At 40.1% G+C, this 24,238-nt stretch overlaps 1 protein-coding gene across 3 annotated transcripts; it reads left to right on the top strand.

Moving 5' to 3' along the window:
- Positions 1-1,416: 1,416 nt before the first annotated feature.
- On the top strand, positions 1,417-24,004 carry REST (RE1 silencing transcription factor). 3 transcript variants are annotated; one of them, XM_004775473.3, is made up of 4 exons: positions 1,417-1,548; positions 3,879-4,782; positions 10,885-10,968; positions 18,000-24,004. In XM_004775473.3, exons 2-4 carry the CDS (start codon positions 3,888-3,890, stop codon positions 20,267-20,269), a joined length of 3,249 nt encoding a protein of 1,082 aa, XP_004775530.1. In that variant the 5' UTR covers positions 1,417-1,548; positions 3,879-3,887; the 3' UTR covers positions 20,270-24,004. The 3 variants fall into 3 exon arrangements, with proteins under 3 accessions (XP_004775530.1, XP_004775528.1, XP_012902774.1); XM_004775471.3 differs by lacking the exon at positions 1,417-1,548 and adding an exon at positions 2,221-2,356; XM_013047320.2 differs by lacking the exon at positions 1,417-1,548 and adding an exon at positions 2,369-2,532.
- Positions 24,005-24,238: the final 234 nt, after the last annotated feature.

The raw sequence follows: 24,238 nt of genomic DNA on the forward strand, positions 1-24,238 counted from the left end.
GGAAGCTGTGTTGTAAGAGAAACCAGTGAAGGAACTTTAAAGAGAAGGAACTGGGGGAGCTGGAGGAAGAGTTAGGCGAGTCTCAGCTGATGGCTTTTTGAGCACACTGTTTTCACTGTGTAAAATGTTCCTTCTGCTACTTTCCACCTAATTCTGTAAGGGACGATTGGGTCATGCTGTAGAGTGAGAAGTTATCTAGATTCTGGTAGCTAAAGATCATCTCCCTACTCTGAACCCCCATAACACTTGCTGCTACCTCTATTTTAATCCTAGTGATAGTCCAATGTATCTAGATCAGGTTGGTCAGGGCCTTGAATGCCAAACTAAGGGGTTTAAGGAAGCTAATAAATTTTTGAGGACGGGCATGATGATTTAGGGTTCAAAGGCAAACTCAGAAGGCATTTGTTGTAGACAGAAGGTAAGGGGTACATGAGAGTACGTTCTTTCTCTTTCTCTTTTAGGTTGCGCCACTCTATAAACAGGGAAGCCAGGTTCCTCTCCCACACGTGGTGACCAGGCAGCCTCCATGTCCTCACCCTCTGCTTTACTGTCCTTGTAATCTGAGGATAATTGCTCCGCTGAAATCGTGTTTTGAAGGCTCAGGAATGACCTGCTACTGGCCAGGTCTATGGACTTGTCCCCTCAGTTCTGTTTTGAGTCCGTGATCTGACCGAGACATTTTCTTCTCACAACTCAGAAACTGGCTGCATTTTCTTCGCTTATTGTTTAAAATTTGGGATGCGTTTCTACCGCGTGAGCTTAACGTTTAATTAGTTAAGGGTGGCTATGGGTGGAGATTTCAAGAGATTCTAAAGGGTATTTTCGAGAGCTTTACACTCGAAACGCTTTAGACAGTGGTTCTAAAGAGAACGGTCAAAGCCTGCAGATTTTTCTTTTAACAGATCTATTCTCATCCCTGCACGCCAGGGCTAGGGGCAACTTTTCTGTCGTTTGTTTATGAAGAAATCGAAAAAGGGACCGGGGCTCGCCTCTTTTTTGACGTAAGGGCAGGAGTGAGGGGCCGGGCGGATTAGGTGCGGCTCCCGGTAGGCGCGCCCACAGCCCAGCCAGGGCCCAGAGCAACCCCCTTCGCCAAGGGGCGGGGCGCGCCGGGCGGCCACGCGCGCGGGCGGCGGGGTGGGCGTGTCCCGCGGGCGCGCGCGGGCGGTGGAGGGGGCGTGTCCCGCGGGCGGCGGCGGCGGCGGCGGCGGCGGCGGCGCGGGCTGGGTGCGCGGCGCAGCCTCCTGTGCTGGAATGTGCGGCTCCCGCGAGCTCGCGGCGCAGCAGCAGAACAAGCGCCGCCGAGGCCCCGGGCCACAGACCCCGGCGGCGGCGGCGGCGGCGGTGGCCGGGACGGCAGAGCGAGAGCCGGCGGCCTGAGCATTCTCTGCAGTCCCACTCCTGGGCCTTTGCGGGCCTCGACGTCCCCAGCGCCCAACTTTTCCATCCTCCCCCACCCCTCCCCCCGAAACTCCAGCAACAAAGAAAAGTAGTCGGAGAAGGAGCGGCGGCGCCGGGTCTCCCGCCCCTCGTCGCCTAGGAAGGCCGGTAAGCGCGGCTCAGGGCTGGGGGCTCGGTCGGGGTGGGGGAGGGCCGGCCGGGCGGCGGCGGCGGCGGCGGCAGTGGCAGGGGGAGGGCGCGGAAGGACGCGGAGCGAGGCGCTGTCCAGGGCTGATTTGCAGATACTGTGGCTCCGGCGGCGGCCGCAGCGCGGGGCGGGGGCGGGCGGCCGAGCGGGATCGGGTTACACCGGCGCGGCCCGGGGGCTGGGCCGGGGGCGTCCTTGGGGAGCGGTGTGGAGCCAGGACCCCCTCCCCAGTCGAGGCTGGGCCGTCGCCTCCGCACGGGCCCGAGCGTCCTTCGAGTCAGTCCTGAGGAGCGGAGCTGCTTGTGGCGCTGGTCCTGAAACTTCTTCCCCGTCCTCCTGCTCCCAGGTCCCGCCGCAGCCCCTCGTCGGCCCGCGGCCCTCGCGTCCCCCTCCCTCTCCGGCCTCTCCCTTTCGCCGGAAGGCGCCGTTGAGTGCGGCCGGGCGGGTTGAGTCAGCCCCGCGGCCCGGGCGGTTCCGCCAATGGGGCTGGACAGCGATTTCTGCTCTCGGGCCGCCCCGCCGCCTCGGCCCTCCGCACCCGACCACCTCGGCGCCCGAGCTGGCGGGGCCGGGGCGCGCGTCCCGCGGGGCGCGGTGGGGGAGTGAGTTCGCAAACTTCCGGGGCGCGGGGGAGGCGGCCAGCGCGCGTGGGGGCCCCCTCCGGCGCTAGGGGCCCGACGCCTCGGGAGGGCGCCCGCGGAGCCTCCGGGGCCCTCTGCGGAGGGTGAGCCCAGGGGCGGTGAGAGGAGCTAGGACGCCGGCAACGCGGTAACTTTCCTTCCTCTTCCCGGACTCGGGCCCGCGGGCCGGGGAGGGGGCAGCCCTGAATGGGGAAGACTTGGTCTGGCCCAACGGCGCCCCGACTTCGCCCACCTTGCTTTTCTCAGTGTTGGGGAACTCAGGAGAAGCTTCGGGACGAGTGTTGGGGCAACTCCCGCGAGTTGGTGTGTAAATGTGTGCAGTGAGCGGGCCCAGCCGAGAGGAAGCGAGAGCGCCCGAGTTTGCAAAGAGCTGCTTTGTGTTTGGTATTTTGAGAAAATGGCCGAATGCCTATTTCAGTCAGGAATGCCGCCGCCGAGGCAGGCGCTGGTGGCAGCCGCACATAGGAATTCGTGCAACACGTTGGGTTTTCGGGCTGTGCTTAGACGGCCTTCCTGACAAACGTGAAAATTCCTTTAGGGACGGTAGTTAGGGTTGGGGGGGGCGGTATTAGAAAAGTCGATGTTTGGATAAATTGCCGAGTAGCCTGGGCTGTTAAGCCCTGGGACTGCTCTGGCCCTCAGTTTGTTTTCTGTGATGGCATTTGATTCCAAGTTTTGGTACATTATAACTCGGTCGGTTTGTGTTTAATGCACCTGGGTGAAACGGACTGCTTTTGGGGTTTGGAGTTCGATTCGATTTTTTGAGTGCTTGCCACTTACTTTGCTTCTTCTAATTTGCAAGACAGCACTCAGTTGGAGAATAGCACCTTCTAGATTGGAAAGTGACGTGGTTAAGGCGACTTTAAAAGCCCAACATGTTTTCAAGAAGGTGATCTTGTAATGGCTTCCCCTAAGCAAGTAGGCCAAGTCAAGCACAATGCAAGAAAGTTGCTGATGGTCGGGTTGAGTGGTACGGTTATTAGAGGGTTTGAAAGTTTCTTTAATTTGTGAAGTTTTGAATACACGGAGCTTCCTTTTAAAAAAAAAAACAAACAAGGAAAAAAGTTCTGCTTTTTCTTTTTCTTTAAAACGGGTCTAGTTATTAAAATAAACTTAAGTGGTACTTTTTCACAGTGGTTTATTTTTCTGGAGTTAGTTGAGTTTATATGAAATTCAGTTCAGTTGACCAGTTACTACAGGCTTCTACTGTCCAGATAGGTTTGTACTTAACAAATGAACAGTATAGTTTTGGGGGGTTCTCCCTTTTCTGACTAGTAAACTGTGGAAAGGGGGAATTGAGAGGACAGCAGTTTACTATTCATGTATTGAATTGAAAAATAATTTTAATTAACATAAAAATGAAGTTATTTTTTCACCAGAAAAATTGAAAGTGCTTGAGGGAAGACATGCCAGTGACAATTGATAGACATTTTTGTAGGGATAATAGAGATTTTTTTGGTGATTGCAATAAGGAAAATTTGGTAGTACAAAAATACTTCAAAGCTTTAATTTTAGTGATTAACAAAGCTCATTGTATTGAAAGATTATTTTTGATAAATCTCTTTTTTTAAGTTAATGAAGTATTGGAGCAATGTTTTGGATGTTGTGTTTAAACTGGTTTTGTACTTTTTGTCTTATTTTGAATTCAGAATACAGTCATGGCCACCCAGGTAATGGGGCAGTCTTCTGGAGGAGGAGGGCTGTTCACGGGCAGTGGCAACATTGGCATGGCCTTGCCTAACGACATGTATGACTTGCATGACCTCTCCAAAGCTGAGTTGGCTGCGCCTCAGCTTATCATGTTGGCAAATGTGGCCTTAACTGGGGAAGTGAATGGCAGCTGCTGTGATTACCTGGTTGGTGAAGAAAGACAGATGGCAGAATTGATGCCTGTCGGAGATAACAATTTTTCAGATAGTGATGGAGAAGGACTTGAGGAGTCCGCTGAAATCAAAGGTGAACCCAGTGGATTGGAAAACATGGAACTGGAAAGTTTGGAACTCAGTGTTGTAGAACCACAGCCTGTGTTTGAGGTATCAGCTGCCCCAGAAATTTACAGCTCAAATAAAGATCTTCCCCCCGAAACCCCTGGAGCGGAGGACAAATGCAAGAACTTGAAGAGCAAACCTTTTCGCTGTAAGCCATGCCAGTATGAAGCCGAATCTGAAGAGCAGTTTGTGCATCATATCAGAGTTCATAGTGCCAAGAAATTTTTCGTGGAAGAAAGTGCTGAGAAGCAAGCAAAAGCCAGAGAATCTGGGTCTTCCACTGCAGAGGAGGGAGATTTCTCCAAGGGCCCCATTCGCTGCGACCGCTGTGGCTATAATACCAATCGGTATGATCACTATACTGCTCACCTGAAACACCACACCAGAGCTGGGGATAATGAGCGAGTCTACAAGTGCATCATTTGCACGTATACCACAGTAAGCGAATATCACTGGAGGAAACACTTAAGAAACCATTTTCCAAGGAAAGTATACACATGTGGAAAATGCAACTATTTTTCCGATAGAAAAAATAATTACGTTCAACATGTTCGAACTCATACAGGTAAGAGTACCCTGTAGTCTGTAAGTTCAGTTCACTTTTGATAGTTAAAATTCAGTAGGCTGTTAAAGTAGCACTGAAGAAGGGATTCTGGGGTCAAGTTCTGGTCCCATTATTTGCTGTCTTTGTGACCTTGAATAAGTCAACTTAATCTCTGTGCTTTAGTTTCTCTCTCCATGGCGATAATAACTTCGGGATTGAGGATAAGTGAAGAACACTTACTTCACAGAATGACTAAGATATTATCCATGTTCTTGTTAAAATTTTTATTCTGACAACTTGAAGTAGATCATTTAATTAAATTGGACTATTTTTTTTTTTAGAAGATGTGTTTAGTTAGTAGTGAATACATCTAAGATGCAGCATAGTTTCTTAAAGCAATTGAGGACTTAGACAAAAAGGAAAACTCAGTGATTAACCTTTGCATAGATCCATTTCACAGAAGCCATAAACTTTTAAGATAAATTATCTTGGTATTGAGTTCCCGAGTGGAACAACTTAACCTTGTCTGCAAAACCAAGAAATGTGAAAAGTTAGTTTTTAAAAAACTGGTGGGATTACCACACTTGAAATCATTTTCCTGAGAAAGCAAACACACGTGAAAAATGAAGCTATTTGTCAGGTAAAAAACAATGTCTTTCAGCATGTTTAAACTCATACAGGTAAGAGAATCTTTCTAGTTTGTAAGTTACTCTATCAAAAAAAAAAATGGAACAACATTAAAAATACGAAAAATTTCAAACATCTCAAAATACCAACATGTACTACTCGTTACCTGTACTCATTAGTTAATGATATTTTACCACATTTGGCAATTTTTTTGGTAAATACCAGTTCTGTTGAGATACAGTCCACTACTGCAGAATTCATCCATTTAAAGTTAAAATTCCCTGGTTTTAGTATATTCACAGAGATGTATAACTATCACCACAGTCCATTTTTAGGACATCTTCAACCAAAACGAAACCCTGTCTGTTCGTGGTTACTCCCCCATTTCTCCTCAGCACCCTGAAAGACCATCATGGCAGCGATGCATGTGCCACTGACTGAGCCAGCCAGGTGCCCCAAAGAGTCTCATTTTTTAAGGAAATGTTTGCAACTTCCTGGTAGTTTTCTCACATTTTTCTGCTAAGAATTGGTACCTTTGAGGACTGATTAGCGCTGATGAGCGGTCTGAACAAAATCGGATAGGGTAATCTAGTATAGTGGTCTGGATCACAAGTAAAACGGGGTTTTAGGATGCTGTTTGCATCAGATCCGTTTTGCAGGAGTTATCACTGGACTGAACCCCACAGGTAAAGTAGGGCACAGTGAGGAGGGGAATCAGTAAAGTAGTGCTTTACTGAATTGTGGTAGACTTAAACAGTAAAACTTGCAGATGAAATTCAGTCACAAGAAAGATGTGAGGGCACTTGGATGGCTCAGTCAGTTGAGCGCCTGACTCTTGATATTTAGCTCAGGTCATAATCTCTCGTGGTGGGATCAAGCTCTGTTTGGGTGGAGTTGGCTTGTTTCCCCCACATGGGATGCGTTCTTCCTCTCAAATAAACTTTAAAAAAGGCGGGGGGGGGGCGGTGTCTGTGGCAAGATTCTAAGCTCCAGGAGAATGCTCCAGTATTACGTATATGACCTTAAAACCTAGTCAAGTAAAAATGTTTGGAGATCCTTTGGAATTTGTTAGAACCTGTGACTGTCAACATGTTTTAAAACCATTTTAGTTTCCAAAGTCTAGAAGTTCAAATATTTAAAAATTACATGGCATAGGAAGTCAGAGTTACTTGGAAATCCTATCCCATTAATCACTTAATAGTTTGAATTAAACAGACAAAACCTCATGTACAATATCTTAAAATAAGTCTTAGCTATTCTATATACTTCAGCCATAATTACTTCATATTCATTTAACAGTTTTTTTAAAACATTGGGGCTTAATTTGGATTGGCTGTGATCTGTAGAGCTTTCAGGTAGTAGCCATGGCCTGACTTTTATCTGTACACTTTGATGAATTGTTTTGATTGAAGTATAATTGATGACTTTGAACAAATACATGTACTCCTACCCACCATGCAAGTCAATATAGAGAATATTCTGATCAGTACCCCAGTGCTTTTGTCTTAATACACTTTGATTTTGTCAGTTATATTTTGATAATTCATGTTTCCCATAAAAGCTAAAAATGTTTTCAACTGTAAATCTAAATTTGTCAAATTTTAAGAATATTTCTAGAACCAAAAAGAAAACGGAAAGAACTGGAAAAGGTTTCTTTTAGTATTTTGTATGTATTTCCAGTTTTGTGGGGGGGGGGTTGGTATTCCAATTTTTTAATGTAAAGCATTTTTTGTTTTGTTTGTTTGTTTGTTTTTTAAAACAAGAACTCTTGGGGTGCCTGGGTGGCTCAGTTGCTTAAACCTCTGACTTAACTCTTAAATTTTGGCTCAGGTCGTATTTCAGGGTCCTGGGATGGAGCCCTGCATAGATCCTTTGTGCTCGAAGGGGGAGTCTGCCTCTCTTCCTTTCCTTCTACCTCTACCCCTGCTTGCAGGGGCACATGCTCTTATTCTCTTAAAATAATTAAGTCTTAAAAAAAAATAAAATAAAATAGCAGGGGGGAAAGAAAACCAAGAATTCTTGGCCATTTATAATGTTTTTTATATAGTAGTTTATTTTAACTGCAGTTTAATTGACTAATTTTTAATGGATGTATTTTATATGCTTAACTGTACCATCAATAAATTTTTCTTCCCATTAATTTAAAGTTGATATTTTCTCAGTAAGGTAACATTGGTTTTATGTATCTCATTTCACATTTTAGTGTCTTCCCCTTCCCCCACAAATTTTAGTGTTGAACTTTATTGAGAAGATTTTTTTTCTTCCTAATGTTATCTTTGTGAATTTTTTTTTTTTAATTTTTGGTAAGCATTTTGAAACAATTTGGTAGTGTATGTATTGGGAGGATAATATTTCAATTATGTAAATTCTGGGTATCTCTGGTGTTAAATGCATGGTTCTGAAAATTGTGTTTTTAAAGGAAAATAAATTCATTTAATGCTGAAAAGTAGAGATAAATAATAGACTCACTTCTCATTTAAGTACCTTAGTTTTCAGATTCACTTAATGGGTTTCTTCTGTTCTTCGAGTGGCCAGTGTTGAGTACTTCTCTGCTAATCTGCAGAACAATCTATGGAGGAACTAAATTATAATAGCCTGTGTTTACTGAGAGGAAACCCTGAAATGATGTGTCCAAGGTCATACTATACAACTAAGACTAAGAATCAAAGTTCAGGGGTTTTTTGTGAGTAATATGTGATAGGCTGAGGATTTTCATTTGAGTCTTCAATTAAAAGATTTTTAATTTTGTGGGTTTGATCATTTTAATCAGTTCACAAATTCTGGGTGCCTGGATGGCTCAGTTGGTTGAGGATCAGCCTTTTTTGGCCCTGGTCATGATCCCACAGAAGGGATCGAGTCCCTCATCGGGTTCTCCGCTTCACAGAGAGCCACCATCTCCCTTACCTCTCTATTCCTCTCCACTGTTCGCTCTCTATCTCTCAAATAAATTAAATACAATCTTAAAAAAAAAGCCAAACACAGCAGTTCACAAATTCTAAAAGATGACATTTTTGCCTCTATGTGTGACTGAAAAATCACTAAGTTTTCTAGAGTATTTATGCCTGTTTCGTAGTTGCACAGATAGAAACAATCTTTTCTCTTACAAAGAATTTAAATTATTCTTAATTGATCCCTTTGTTTATCTATAATGGTATTTGATATTTCTTCCATTAACTTTTCTTTTTGTGACAGCTTAATTGCGATGCATTTTACATACCATACAATGTGGATTGGCCCATTCTAGGCATTTCTGATAAACAGAGTCATACAATAATATATGGTCCTTTGTGACTGCCTTTTTTAACTTAGCATAATGTTTTCAAGGTTCATTCATGTCCTGTGCACAGTACTTGTTTTCCTTTTGCTGCCAGATAATCTCTTGTAGGGATACCATGTTTTGTTTATCCATTCATCAGAATATTTGGATTGTTTTCCCTTTTTTGGCTGTTGTGAATAATTAATTCTTCCATGAACATTCATACACACATTTGTGTGGACACATTTTTATTTCTCTTGGATATGTACAGTTGACCCTTGAACATTGCAGAATTTAGGGGCAGTAGAAAATCTGCACATACCTTTTGACTCCCCCAAAACTTAACCACTAAGAGCCTACTATTGACCAGAAGCCTTACCATAGTTAATTAAACATTTTATGAGTTGTATGTATTATATACTGTATTCTTAGAGTAAAGTAAGCTTGAAAAAAAATCTTAGTAAGAAAATTCATGACGGGGAGCCTAGGTGGCTCAGTGGGTTAAGCATCTGACTTGATTTTGATAGAGGTTCTCTGGTCTCTGGGCGGCACTCTGGGGGGAGTCTGCATGGCATTCTCTCCCTCTGTCTTGCCCTTGCTCCATATCTCTTTCTCTCAGATAAATAAGTGAACGAATGAATGGATATAGGTATGTTTAAAAAAAAAAAAATCCAGAAGAAGAGGAAATAAATTTACAGAACTGTGCTATATTTGTTGGGGGGGGGGGTGGGAAGCACGCATAAATGGACCTGAACAGTTCAAACACATGTTGTTCAAGGGTCAACTGTTCATACCTAGGAGTGGAATTGCTGAGCCATATGGTAACTGTTCAGTCATTTGAGGAACTGCTAAGCTATTTTCCAAAGTGGCTGCACTATTTTACAGTTTCACATTGTATGAGTGTTCCGATTTTTCCATACCCAGACCAATACTCTAACATCTGTCCTTTGATTATAGCCATCCTCATGGCTGCGAAGTCTTCATCTCATTGTGGTTTTGATTTGCATTCCCCACATGGGTAAAGATATTGAGGATCTTTGCATGTGCTTATCTGTCATTTATATATGTTTATAGAAATACTTTCAACATATTTTAAGCTAAAATTCTTCCAGGTTGAAGTAGGAATTCTATTGATAGGACTTATTTATAGCTGACCTATAGCTACCAGCTAATAAGAGCTGTATGGCTACTAGGAACACGTTTCCTACTCATTACAGTATTCCTCTATTTTCACTTGTTTTTTTTCTTTCCCATGTCCATTTTACTAGACACATCTGTTACTGTAACTTACTGTATAGACAAAATAATAACTGGTATTATTGAGGGCTTGACTATGTGCCAGGCACAATATCAGATGTTCTGTGTGTATTATCTTAAATTTAAATTCTCACAATTCCAGTAAGTGAAGGTGCTTTTACTTCGAATGAGGAAACTTGCCCAGGGTTGTAATTATTATCTTGTGGCCAAAACCAGATGAAAAGAAATTACAAATTGTTAGGCCTGTGTATGTGTGTGTGTGCGTGTGTGTGTGTGTGTGTGTGAAGCTTTTTAAAAAATCTGTTTAGTGTTTGACAAACCATGTCCCAAAAACATATATTTCCTGCCGTTGAAGTCTTAAATTCTTTAGTACTGAAATCTTTATCTTCTCATCTTCGGTTATTGTCAGTGCTTATGTGTTTATGAGCAGGATTTACCTTAACACTGATCTGTTCTGTGAAATGTCTGTCTGCCTACTTGAAATTTTTAGCTTAAGCATCCCCACTTACGTGTTCTTGGTTTTAAGCAGCAATTTCAAATGATAGCTTTACCCTTCACAAAAATCCCAATAAATAAATAAATAAATAAATTTCTGAGTGATAGCATGAGAAAATTTGGGTAGATTTTTTCCTAAGGGTAATTCTGATTTTTTTTTTAAGGGTGCTCCTTGATACTTTATCAATGTAATTATTCAGTTCTTAATATTTAATGCGAGAGTTTGTAGCATTACTATGAAAAATAAAAGGGCTATGAGAATTCAGAAAGCCAGTGATCTTTTTTGTCTGCAAAGCTGAAATGTAGTTATGTGAATTCTGAATTAAATCATTTACTCATCTATAATAAAAAATGGACTATTTTGCCAGGAATAGGAAAAAGAATCCTTATCAAAAAATGCTCAGTACTGAATATTGTGTTTATTGTTAGTGAGGATTTTATTTACCTTATTTTATCATATTTAAACCCTAACCCTTCTATTCTTTCAGGGGAACGCCCATATAAATGTGAACTCTGCCCTTACTCAAGTTCTCAGAAGACTCATCTAACTAGACACATGCGTACTCATTCAGGTTGGTAAGAAATGGGAACCCTTCTATGATTTTTAGTAAACCATACATCATTATAACAAAATCCTTCCAGACCTGAAACTGGGTCATTATTAATGATTTATTTGTTTATTTTAAAAATCAATTTATGATTTATTTTTAATTTAGAAATCAGAGTTAAAAATCAGTGTTGTATTCATGTGACACTATCTAAATTTAGGTTCTTTTTTTTTGATTTTTATTTATTTGACAGACATTTCACAAGTAGGCAGAGAGACAGACAGACTGAGAGAGAGAGAGGAGGAGGCAGGCTCCCCGCTGAGCAGAGAGCCCGATGCGAGGCTCGATCCCAGGGCCCTGGGATCATGACCTGAGCTGAAGGCAGAGGCTTCAACCACTGAGCCACCCAGGCGCCCCTAAATTTAGGTTCTTAAGAAGGAATCTATAGTGAAACTCTGAAACTGAGTATAAAAGGCACATGCACTGTTCTTGGGTGGACGGTCTATAATTTCCACCTGATCTTCAAGTTCTCTGACTAATAAAACTTGAAATGCTGTTATAGACCAACACTGGTTCGTACATTTTGAGCAGTGCCTACCTTCTCACCCTCTCCCCCACTCCCAACGCAATATAACACCACATTTCATAGTGTGGTTTCTAATTCCTTCTTCACTTGTCAGGTCCTAAAATGTAGGTTTGTCCTTTTTTGAGAGCTGATAGGGCTTCTGTGAACTAATTTACAGAAGCCAAACTTTAAAGAATAATAGATAATCCAGGATCTCAGTTTATTAACCTATACTAGATAAAATGCAGGACTATAAATGCAGTGGGAGATTTGTCCACTCCAATGACTGGAATAATGGTGATCACTAACCAGAATTGGTCCCCATTATCAAAGTAGATAGATGGCAAAGTTAAAAAGTAAATAGCAGCATAGGTGGTCTTAGCATAATTCATTTTGGCTATAATTCACCCTTGAACCTTGGTGAACCACCACAACTGAACAGAATACTCGACTTCCAAATTTAGAATATATACCCCTGTAGGGAAGCTATGTCAGAATCTTGGTGTTAACAGAAGTCTATGTAAACTCATGTCCGTTAGGTTCATTAATTGCCTGAAATTTGTGCAGTCTGCTTGTGTAGCCACTAGCCACATATGGTTATTAGCTTGTGAAATATAGCTAGTTTGAACTGAAATGTATAAAATACATAGCAGAATTCAAACAATATAAATAAAGGCACCTAAAACCTATTTTGGGGTGGCTGGCTGGTTCAGTTGGAGGAGCATGTTACTGGATATCAGGCTCATGAGTTCAAGCCCCACATTGGGTATAGAGATGACTTAAACATAACTTTAAAAAAAACTTTTTTTAAGTTTTGATTACATGTTCACATGACATTAATTATATTGGGTTAAATAAGTAGTAAAATTTAATTATACCTTTTCTTTACCTTTGTAAATGTGACTATCAGAAAATTTAAAATTACATATATGCTTGCATTTTATTTCTATTGGATATTGCTGTTTTAAGTCAGTAATTGAGTAACATTTGATTATAGTACAGATTCTTATTTGAGCAGCTATGAAGAAGTCACATAATATGTGGGCTAGCTTTTCTTTACCCTCAGTGCTTGTCATGTTAATATACTGGAATGTTCTTTCTAAATCTCCTAAGCTATTGAGTTGAGTCACTTAACCAGATACCTGAGTTTATTGCTTAGGGGTGCTTCCTGGTTTCATTTTCTGAGGGTCATTGGGAAGCTCTTTCAGGTTTCCTTGAGGGTAGGCATCATGTTCTATTGATAGTTCTGCTCTAGCCCTTAAATAAAACATTTAAGAGTTTTATGTGAGTTAACTAATTTTTGTCCTTTATAACTATGCAATAATGTATAAGTTCAGTTGCTGTCCCCATTTTACCAATGGGGAAACTTAAACTAAGGGATTGAAGAAATGTGGCCGTTTTTCCTATAGAATGTCCCCCTTTCTGGATTTGTCTTACTTGCTTTCTCATGGTGTCACTGGGTTTTTCTTCTGTCTCTGTGCCCTGTATTATATGTACACTAGAAATCAAATCTGAATGCTTGAATTCTACTTCTGTGTCTCATTTGAAGTCCTCTCTGGTTGACGCACTATTAGTGTTGCTGGTTTACTGGATTAGAATGATAACATACATGTATCTTTCTCATTGAATGGGTAATAACTTTTGTCACCCTTTAAGTGTCTGTGGTGTTTTAGACTAGTCAGTAACTTCTGCTGGAATAATTTTGTGTTTGCTAACTGTTGTCTTTTGAATTTCTTAGCTGTATTAAAAAGATGATATTCAGTAGCTACTGTTAGAGTACAGCAAGTATTTTAAAATTCTTTTCAAGAGTAGTAGCTACTGTTTTTAAAGATTTTATTTTTCTAAGTTATCTCTACAACCAGTGTGGGTCTCAAACTCACAACCATGTGACTCAAGAGTCACATGCCCTATCAACTGAACCAGCCAGGTGCCCCAATAATAGCTACTATTTGTTGCATGCATGCCAGGTACTGAGAAATTGGGATTTGTTATCTTTAATCTTAGTACCCCTTAAATATTTAATTCTAGTGTATGGATTAGGACACAGATATAGAGAGGATAAATGCTTTATCTGTGGTTAATTGTCATTCCTTTAAATCAGAAGAGCTAGGATTTAGCCTTAAACTCCTCACCCCTCCCATTTTCAGGTATCAACATCGTTAAAAGAAAATTATGTCTCAGAAAATGGCTCTAGAAGCTATAGCATAACGGAATTGGAACCACAGCATATGGAGAGAGCAGAGCTATGTCTTTTACTGGGTGTCAGTAGTTTGAGTTGCAAACAGGAAACAAACATGGTTAGTTTGTTTTGTGTATGAGTGTGCAGTTATTTCCAGGAGATCCTATGTTTCAGTACTTTTTTTTTTTTTAAGATTTTATTTATTTATCAGAGAGAGAGAGGGAGAGAGAGTGAGCACAGGCAGACAGAGTGGCAGGCAGAGGCAGAGGGAGAAGCAGGCTCCCTGCCGAGCAAGGAGCCCCATGTGGGACTCGATTCCAGGACGCTGGGATCATGACCTGAGCCCAAGGCAGCTGCTTAACCAACTGAGCCACCCAGGCGTCCCTGTTTCAGTACTTTTAATTGAAGTTGCTGGTAGCCCTCACAAATACACTGAGGCTAAATTAGGTCAGATTGGATAGGTAGTCTTTTTTTTGAATGGGTTGCATGGAGTGAATATCTTGCGCGTCTTCTCTGTGGTCTGGAGTCTGATTTTTAAGGTCCCCTGGGCCTTGTTTTTTCCCTTGTTCATGTGAGTGTATTTCAGAGAGGAAAAGTATGTGCTCATTCTCATTTTTGGAAGAAATTAGGCTCTGTGGAGTTGATACATTTTAGCTTAGCTGACAGATGGGTTTATAAAGCAAAACTACAGTGGTTATTTCCTTAGAGCATTTCCAACCATAGAGTTTGGTTTCTTTAGGCCAAATTAGGAAGGGGTCAGAATGTTGATGAGGTGAAAAATTGACACACTAATATAACCTTATTGGTGGTGTTCTCCATTTTACTGGTGTTTCTCCCTAATGGTATTAAAGTATCCTTCACCACCAGGCTAGTCTGAGATATGCGGACATTATCCACAGTTCTCCCTTTCTTTTTCTCAGTGGAGATGCTGTCATTTCATCCTGGGTGAAATATCTCATTCCAGATGAAATACATCCAGTTTGTATTTGCTATTAATAATAATTTTTTTATATATCACACTGACTAGTTCCCCATTCTGCTAGCATAGGAATTCATCTTGAATATTTTCCCACAATGAGTGTAATGGATGCTGTTGTTAAAGAAGATCATCAACTTGCCAACTTCCATCTCCATTTATTACTCTTCTTAAAATGGAAAATACTTTTTTCAACCATAAGTTTATTTTTCTTTCACCAAGTATTTGATAATTATTGTGGAGGCACTATTTGAATAGGCTGGGCTTATTTGGAAGACATTATGGTTTGAGGGTATAATGAATTCTAGAATGTTTTTTTCCCAGTGCCTTTGTGGTTTTTTTCATTTTAGTATGTCATGTCAAATTCAACTTACTGTGCGGTTTGGGCTTTTTCAGTCAGTAAATGTATTTTTTATTGAGGTATAGTATATACAATGTTACATTAGTTTTAGGTGTATAGAGTAAATTTTTAAACTGTGTTCTATTGAGGTTCAGTTTACACACATGAAAATGCAGAGACATGTGTCTGAAGCAGACAGGTCAGGGACTTCACATGGTTTCTCCTGTTTGACTGCCCCCTAGAGGAAGACCTGAAACATTTATATACCCTCAGAAATATTCCCTCCTCACCCTTTCTGGTTAGTACTCCCATGGTCTACCCCTAACTGATAGTCTGACTTCTGTCAAAAAGAATATTATGACATTCTTCTATGAGATAGTTTTTGACAGTCATCCCATGCTGCTTTATCAGAACTTCGTGTTTTTTTGCTAAGTAATAATCAATTGTATGCCCCATTACTCTTCAGTAAGTCCCTTTTGTTATTCTTTCTGGATTCTTCTTGAAAAGAATAGGTAAAGTATATAAAATCTTTCCTCTTTTGAATTTGCTATATATTAATTTAATTTGGGAGGAATAAAGTGGACATCTGACATGTTTATAAAGATGAAAAATGTAGATGAATACTAGAATTGGAAAAGAATTAAAATCATTGATAAAAAGCAAAAAAATATATATTAGGTGCTAAAAACCTATGCAGTTTTATGACTGTATCTAATACAAGCACGACTCAAAGGCAAGAAAATAAAACTGAGAAGGAATGAATGGAGCAAGTAAATTTTGCCATCAAAATTTAAATAGGTTTTTATGAACTCCCATTCTCTGACCATTTCATAGGTGGAGGCTTGCACTTTGATGCTTGCTGTGTAAATACTCTCATTTGTTAGGGGTTATACAGTGGCATTACAATTCTTTTATTAGCACAAATATTTTTTAATTAATTAATTAGACAGGAGAGAGAGAGAAAGATCACAAGTAGGCAGAGAGGCGGGGGTGGGGGGGAGTGGGAAGCAGGCTTTCCACTGATCAGAGAGCTGGATGTGGGGCTCGATCCCCAGACCCTGGGATCACGACCTGAGCCAAAGGCAGAGGCTTAACCCACTGAGCCACTCAGGTGCCCCAGCACAAATATTTTCTTAAAGAGATAAACTTCATTCATCAGCTACTTGTTTACTCAGAGGTAGAGTTTAAATGGAAAGGCAGGATAAACATATGAATCTTGCCTTTTGTTTACCCATACTAAAAGTACCATTTTCAAAAGTGATGATTTATAGGGAGTGTATATGGACTGCTTGGCTGTGCCAAGCTAAGTCTGTGCCATGCTAAGTGCTTTATATGGATTAAATTATTTATAGGTCATAGCTTAAAAGTATTTTTACAGATGCAGAAATTGGGCCTTAGAGAGTTTTCAGTACCTTGCTCAGGATCTCAAAAGTGAGTTGGAGAAGAGCCCATATTTGATCTCCCAGATAGTCTCATTCTAAAAAAAAGTTCTTAACCATTATGCCATTAATTTTCTTCCTCATTCTGTGTCTGTATATGTTAAGCAAATGTTTGTGTCCACTGAGGTAATTCGTTGGAGGGGACAAGAGTAATGAAGCATGTTGTAGAAACCTCTGGTTGTGACTCTGTTAGTAGTCTAACATGGAAAAGAGTTGTCCAGCTAGCTACATAACCAATCTAACCAATCTGATGTACCTCGGTAAGTTTTGGTTTCTACATAACCAATCTAACCAATCTGATGTACCTGGGTAAGTTTGGTTTTATCATCAGACATTTTCTCATCATGTAAAGCTTAATGTCTGAGAAATTTGCTTTATGAAAAAATTAGATTTGATACGAATTTGAGAATGTTTGAGAGATGAATTTTCATAAATGTCAATTTCCATTTTTCTACTATGCATTCCATTGGACCAGTGGGGTATGGATACCGTTTGGTAATATTTACTAGAGTGTGATCTAGATGGGTATGTATTCAGGTAGAATGTGTTAATCTTCTGTCTTTAATTTGGGGGTGGGGGTGGTTTTGGTATTGTATGTACCTATGATCTCTAATGATCATGACTTTGTTCAATTATTTTACATACCATATCTATTTGTATGCCCTTTCTCACCTATGCTGTTTCTTTACCCATTTGTTAAAAGAAGGCAGAGAAAAATGAGAAGGTTTCTGGCTTGGCTATATTTTTGCTTTAAAATAGCAATTCTGGCATTGGATGACTTGACTGAGTGAAGTTTGACTCTATTCCTGCTGAGATAGGCAAAAGGTTTAAATTTAAAGAAAAGACCTCTTGTTCCCTAAGCCCAAAACTTTTACAACTTTTACATCTAAGGTCTGAGAGTGTAGTTTGAAGTGTAAGATATTTCTTTAGAAGTCTCAAAATTTATCTTAAAAATGTACGGGAATTATGGGGAGGGTATGTGCTATGGTGAGTGCTGTGAAGTGATAAACCTGGTGATTCACAGACCTGTACCCCTGGGGCTAATAATACATTATATGTTTATTTAAAAAATAATAATAAATAACTTGCAAGTTAAAAAGTGTGGGAATTATATATTCTATTCCATTGTACATTTGTTTTCATGAAACATAAAACAATTAAAATGATCTTTTCTTTAAAAAAAATACATTTTTTCTCTTTGAGTGCCCTTGCCCCCAAATTCACATCCATAGCCCAACCAACTTTGCCAATAATTGTTGTGTACTTCTTGATGAATCGTTGTTCTTTATAGTGTTTAAGAGCTCTAGCTTGATGGACGTTTTAGAAGATGATGGTTAAATGAAATCGTTGTTCTTCCATTTGGTATGAGAGTCATTGTCAAGGGATAGAGAAAAGATCTACAAATAAATATGGTAAATGTAAAGTGCATGATTGAGTCTTTTCAATGAATAGTTTGTGTGTGTGTGTTTCAACATATCCAGTTCCTTATATTTTAATAAATGGCTTGAATTCATGTCTTAATCTATGTTCTCTCTAACATCTCTTGTTTACTTTAGGTGAGAAGCCATTTAAATGTGATCAGTGCAGTTATGTGGCCTCTAATCAACATGAAGTAACCCGCCATGCAAGACAGGTTCATAATGGGCCCAAACCTCTTAACTGTCCACATTGTGACTACAAAACAGCAGATAGAAGTAACTTCAAAAAACATGTAGAGCTACACGTTAATCCACGGCAGTTCAATTGCCCTGCGTGCGACTATGCGGCTTCCAAGAAGTGTAATCTTCAGTATCACTTCAAATCCAAGCATCCTACTTGTCCTAATAAAACCATGGATGTCTCAAAAGTGAAACTAAAGAAAACCAAAAAACGAGAGGCTGATCTGCCTGATAACAATATTACCAATGAAAAAAAAGAAACAGAACAGACAAAAATAAAGGGGGATGTGGCTGGAAAGAAGAATGAGAAGCCTGTAAAAATGGAGAAAAAAGATAATGTTTCAAAAGAGAAAAAGTCTTTTAGTAATGCTTCAACTCAAGTGACTACCAGAACACGCAAATCAGCAATGGAAACTAAAGAAATGGATGTGCATACAGGAAATAATTCAGAAACAACCTGTAAAACCAAGAAAAGCAAAAGAAGGATGGAAACTGAAGCCCATTCCTTAAAAGATACTATTAATGATGAGGAACCTGTGACAAAAAAGAAGAAGAAGGCAGAAGGCAAATCCAAAAGTAGTCAGGAAGTGCCAAAAGGTGATAGCAAAGTAGAGGAGACTAAAAAACAAAATACTTCCGTGAAGAAAAGTACAAAGAAGAAAAGTCTGAAGAACAAGTCAGGTAAAAAAAGCAGCAAGGCTGCTCAGAAGGGGCCTGCTCGGATGGTGCCTTCTCCTCCCGAGGGGCCTGCTCAGATGACCTCCTCTTCTTCCAAGGGGCCATCTCAGATGCAGCCTTCTCCATCTGGGGGGCCCATTGAGATGGAGCCTTCTCCCCCTGTGGGACCTGCTCAGATGGAGCCTTCTCCTTCCAAGGGGTCTTCTCAGATGATGCCTTCTCCTTCCAAGGGGTCTTCTCAGATGACGCCTTCTCCTTCCAAGGGTTCTTCTCAGATGGCGCCTTCTCCTTCCAAGGGGTCTTCTCAGATGGCGCCTTCTCCTTCCAAGGGGTCTCCTCAGATGGCGCCTTCTCCTTCCAAGGGGTCTCCTCAGATGACGCCTTCTCCTTCCAAGGGGTCTTTTCAGGTGGTGCCTTCTCCCGGGGGGCATGCTCAGCTAGAGCCGCCCCCTGCCATGGAGTCTGCTCACATGGAGGTTGGTCAGGTGGAGCCCCCTCCTCCAGTGGCGCCTGCTCACATAGGACCTGCTCAGACAGAGCCACCACCTCCCCCTGGGGGGCCCGCTCAGATGGAGGTTGTTCAGAGGGAGCCGCCTCCTCCCACAGAGCCGCCTCTTCACATGGAACCAAGTCCCAGAAAGTCTCCTCAGAAAGATAATAAAAAAGAAAAACCCAACACGCAGAGTGAAGTGGCTCGGAAGGAGCAAGTCCTCATTGAAGTTGGCTTAGTGCCTGTCAAAGACAGCCAGCTTCTGAAGGAGAGTGCAGGTACGCGGGATCTCTCTGCACCATCACCACCACCGCCAAAGGAAAACTTAAAAGAAGAGGAGTCAAAAGACCAAAAATCATTCACTGAAGGTGAAGGAAGTAAAGAAGCCCCTCTTCAAAAGGTAGAAGAGGCAGGGAAGATTCTAGCTGGTCTTGCTGCTATTAACAAGGAATCTGCCGGTATTTCATCCTCTGAGCAAAACTTGACTATGGCAGAGGGTGAAATGTTAGATGCTAAGTGTCTGACTGACACTGAGCTTCGTGAAATGGAAATAGACACTGATGAGAACAAAACAGAGAACCCCCCTGGCAAAGAGCCAGCAGTTGAAGAACCTGTTTCACCAGTGCTGCTTCCCCTGCCAATAGAAAATCACGAAGCAGTGTCCAAAACTGCTGTGACATCACCTCCTGTCACCATGGCAGTAAATGAGTCTCAGGAAATGGATGAAGACGAAGGCATCCATAGTCATGATGGAAGTGATCTAAGTGACAACATGTCAGAGGGTAGCGATGACTCTGGATTAAATGGGGCCCGGCCAGTGCCACAAGAAACCAGCAGGAAAAATGCAAAGGAAGCCTTGGCAGTCAAAGTGGCTGAGGGGGATTTTGTTTGTATCTTCTGTGATCGCTCTTTTAGAAAGGAAAAAGATTACAGCAAGCACCTCAATCGCCATTTGGTTAATGTCTACTTCCTTGAAAAAGCAGCTAAAGGGCAGGAGTAATTTAGGATAAGGCTTCACTTCTTAGTTTATAAGATCTATTACATTTAATATTCATTTGTAGTTGTAGACAACCTTTTATTTTTTAAATTGCTTTAATTAGTGTCCGATGTTGATTTTTAAGTGGCACTCTTTTCCTTAGGACTCTATATACCTGTTGATGGATAAATTTTAGCAAATCCAAGGAAGGTAGTGTACTAAACCAGCAGACACCTAAATCTGTTAGTTTATACGTTTAATTGAAATGAGAAGGCCAAGGTGGTATTGTAGCATTCTGTTGCTTTGTCTGGCTGTAACTTGTCACTTTCCTTGCCATGTCTGTCTTCTTGTTTCACTTTAGTTTTTTTTTCTTAGTTCTTTGTTTAGTTCTATAAAAATTGGCATACTTAAATAGCAAATTACTTGAAGAATTTGCCTGCTTTATATAAAGTTAGCACTTTAAGATTTTTTTTAGAGATGAGGAGAGACATTTAAATTGAAGAAAAATTTTCCCAGCAGTGGACATTGTATCAGTCCAGGTATTTACTTCTGAGTTTTGATCAATATTTCTTATTTGTATATGTTAATCATCATAAAAACAATTGATTTTGGTGTGGTTTTTTTGTTTGTTTTGGGTTTTTTATTTGTGGGGTTTTTTTTTTTTTTTTTTTTTTTTGGTGCTTTAATGGCTTAAGATGTTGCACATTGTTTTGGTTTTTTTTTAACCTATGCAGTTCAATTTTTTTCTAGAAATAGTATTTGTTGAACAGTAACACTTTATACATATATATGCATGTTTATTTTGACCTCTTTGGAGGGATGCTTTTAGTCTTGTTTGCAAAAGGGCAGTTTTCTTTTTCCTTTGCTGCAATTGTCTTTTTTGCAGAATATTAGTGTGTGCAAATTTGTGAGCAAATGAAACATGCAGGTTCAATCCATTGATTTTGAATTTCACATCTTATATCTATGCCGGAATCTGTATTTCACATAAGTTATTTATTTTAAATGGATGTAGTGAGTTCACAGCTCTCATATTGACCTTTAAACAAACCACTAGGCTCTTTATTAAATGGATTTTAATCTCAGATACCAACCATAAGTAAAAATTTTTGGCTTGTTTTAGTACAACTACTTCCTAGATGTACAGTGTTAAGTTACATATTTGAGGAAGACCTTTTTACATAGATGGTTGGTGTCCATATGGCTCCTCAGCTGAATAAAGAACTGTAAATGATGTTTGGAAACTGCAGACCTGGAATTAGGAGACATAATTACTCCTTCAAGGTATACCGAATATCAGTTGTGAGATTCCAAAGCCATAGCAATGATACAGCAAACCTAGGTTGAGAGAGGTAGTATGAGTGCTGGTAGACCAGCTGCTACTTACTTCCTATGAATACAGTGAAAAAGGCAGGTGAAACCTAAGTACAGTCCAGATTTTTAAAAAATCACACTTTCTCAGGGATCTCCACAAACTAGTGGGTGTCCTGGCTGTCCCTGTGACAGCCGCTTTCTACAGGTGAGGCCTCAAATGAATTGCAGCTATCCTGGTGTTCCTTTGGGGGCACTTAGTATTAAGAAAGAGTGTTCTTCTAAACTTTCTTGGTAGGTTCTTTGGCCACTTGCCAAAGAGTATGAAAGAATCCAACCCAACAGGATTTTTCTTCCTAATAGCAGTTAATTCATTTCGGTCAAAGTATGATTCCAGTAGGGAATCTGGAACAATTCTGATCCTCCCATGTTCTGTCCTGAAATAACCACTTTATATATCATTTATTTTCTTTCACCTGGCGATCTCTTTGAGGCAGGTTTCAGAGTTTGGCAATGCAACATGAAAGACTAGGGAAAGCATTGATGAAGTGTGGGTAGAAAACTTGTTAAAAATCTGAGGGTGAAGTTTGAGTTAAAAGACATTTGAACTTGGAATTGACTGGGAGGCCAAAGATTTAAAGAAGAGAAGATTCTCTCAAGAAAAGAGTAAGTTGTGTGTTAATGGTGTGTGTTTTGTGTGCATGAATGGGAATTTATAAATGATGTTGAATTCTAGATGAATTCATGGCTCCGACAATCATTGTCAACAGAAGATCAAGCTGCAAATATTTATGTTTTAAATCTTAAATTATAAAGCTAGTTAAATCTTTCTAACAACTAGTTTTAATGTTCATGGGTACATTTTATGTAAGTTACTTTTACATTCTGTATGAAAAGACTCATGTTAAGTACAGATTGGAGATTGGGAATCCATTTGGGGAAGAGGTTTTGTGGATTGTTCAGTGCTACAAAAGAAAAAAAATTAGACTTCTGGGGAATTGGACTAATTTTCTTATCTAGTTTTTAAGACTAGAGTGCTAAAAACAAAATATGAAGGAAATTAAAACCCCTTGTTATTAAATTGATCTGTGAAAACATTGTTACTGGAAATTGAGTGGGACTTGAGGCCTTTCTTCCAGAAAACAAGGACTTGATTGTCAGGCCTATATTAGGTTCTGAACCTTAATGCCATGTATTTGTACTTGTTAAAATTGTTTCAATGAAAAATATGTTAGTAATAAGAACTTCTGGTTTAGTTGGGAGTTCTTCCATTTGAAAAATGTGATATTTGCATGGAACTGTTTGAATCTTTGTTTTCTCAGTTTCCCCTCCACTGGATAGAATTGAAACTAGAATTTTCCCTTTTGTTAAAGGAATAAAAAGTGAATATGTTATTTGTAAATTGATGTTTAGTAACTAGAGATAAACTTGAATACTAGAATACATGATAAGCCTAATCTAGGTAGTCTTAGGAAAATCTCTCTTCTGTCTTCTCAACCTATATTCACATTGAACTTCAAGATATATTAAGTTATATTTTTTCCTCTTTTCAGAGCTGCTTTGGGGCTACTTTTTTTTTTTTTTTTTTTTAATTGAGGTGTAATTTGTAAGGGGCTACATTTCTGGTAAGGCTTCTTATAATTGGCTGGATGTTTTCTAGTCTTCCAAGAAGGGCCATTTTATTTTTTAGAGTCACTTCTAAAGTCATGTGGTCTTTAACTTTGGGGACTGTTTTGCATTTAAGTGCTAAGGCAAATAAATTTAAGCCCAAGTAGACCTCATCACATGTCACCTCATGAATGTTGACAATGGAAGGAATACCTTGCCTGTAGTATAATATCAGTTCTGGACCGAAAAGCTGGGGAAGAAACTTCATTTTCTTTTTTGCATAAACCAGAAAAAACAGCTAGTCTGTGCAGCTTCCTTGTTGACCTCAGCAGATGAACTGAGCTGATAGTGTTAATTCAGATTTGGTAAATTATCTGAATCTTCGTTTCTGTAGACTTGCAATCTACATGCAATTTTTACTAAATCAGATAGCTTTTACATTTTCACTTGTGTACATAGGCTCCCCACCCTTTTCAACATCCATTAGTTAATTGATCTTTGTAAACTGGCATTGAAACATTACAACAATGTTTTGTTGCACCAATTTTATAAACTTACAGTGCAATACGTGTTATTTTTCCGAGACAAACCAAAGGTTAATATCTCAAGGTTCTTGCTGCCTGCTTTAGCAGCATTTGATGGGAGGATCTTTTATATACATTTGTAATAGATGAGAAATAAACCAGATTGCAAATAATTTTTTTTTTTTTAAACTTAAACCATGTACCAAGTCTTTGGTCCAAATTGTGTAGGGTAAGTTAAGCTTAAATGGCATTCTATTAACCAGTATGAGTGTATTTCTGTAAGCATAGTTATGTTGAAATAAAGTTTTAAAAAGCCTTCCATGCCTTTGTTTATTATTGGTATATGTCAGGGATCAAAGAAACCAAATTTATTTTGCTAGTATTGGAAGTGTATTAATTCCAAAATTCTTACATCTGATAAGCCATGGTAGGTAGAAGGGTCATGGCAGTCTGTTGTTTGGGATGACAGTCCAGTGGGTAGTAGTCCAGAGCATATCTTCCTGTACTGTAATTTTCTGGGAGATGGAGGTCAGGGAGAAACAACCCGAAG

The sequence above is a fragment of the Mustela putorius genome, unplaced genomic scaffold (assembly GCF_011764305.1).
Source record: "Mustela putorius furo isolate JIRA1106 unplaced genomic scaffold, ASM1176430v1.1 tig00000430_pilon_pilon_pilon, whole genome shotgun sequence".
NCBI lineage: Eukaryota > Metazoa > Chordata > Mammalia > Carnivora > Mustelidae > Mustela > Mustela putorius.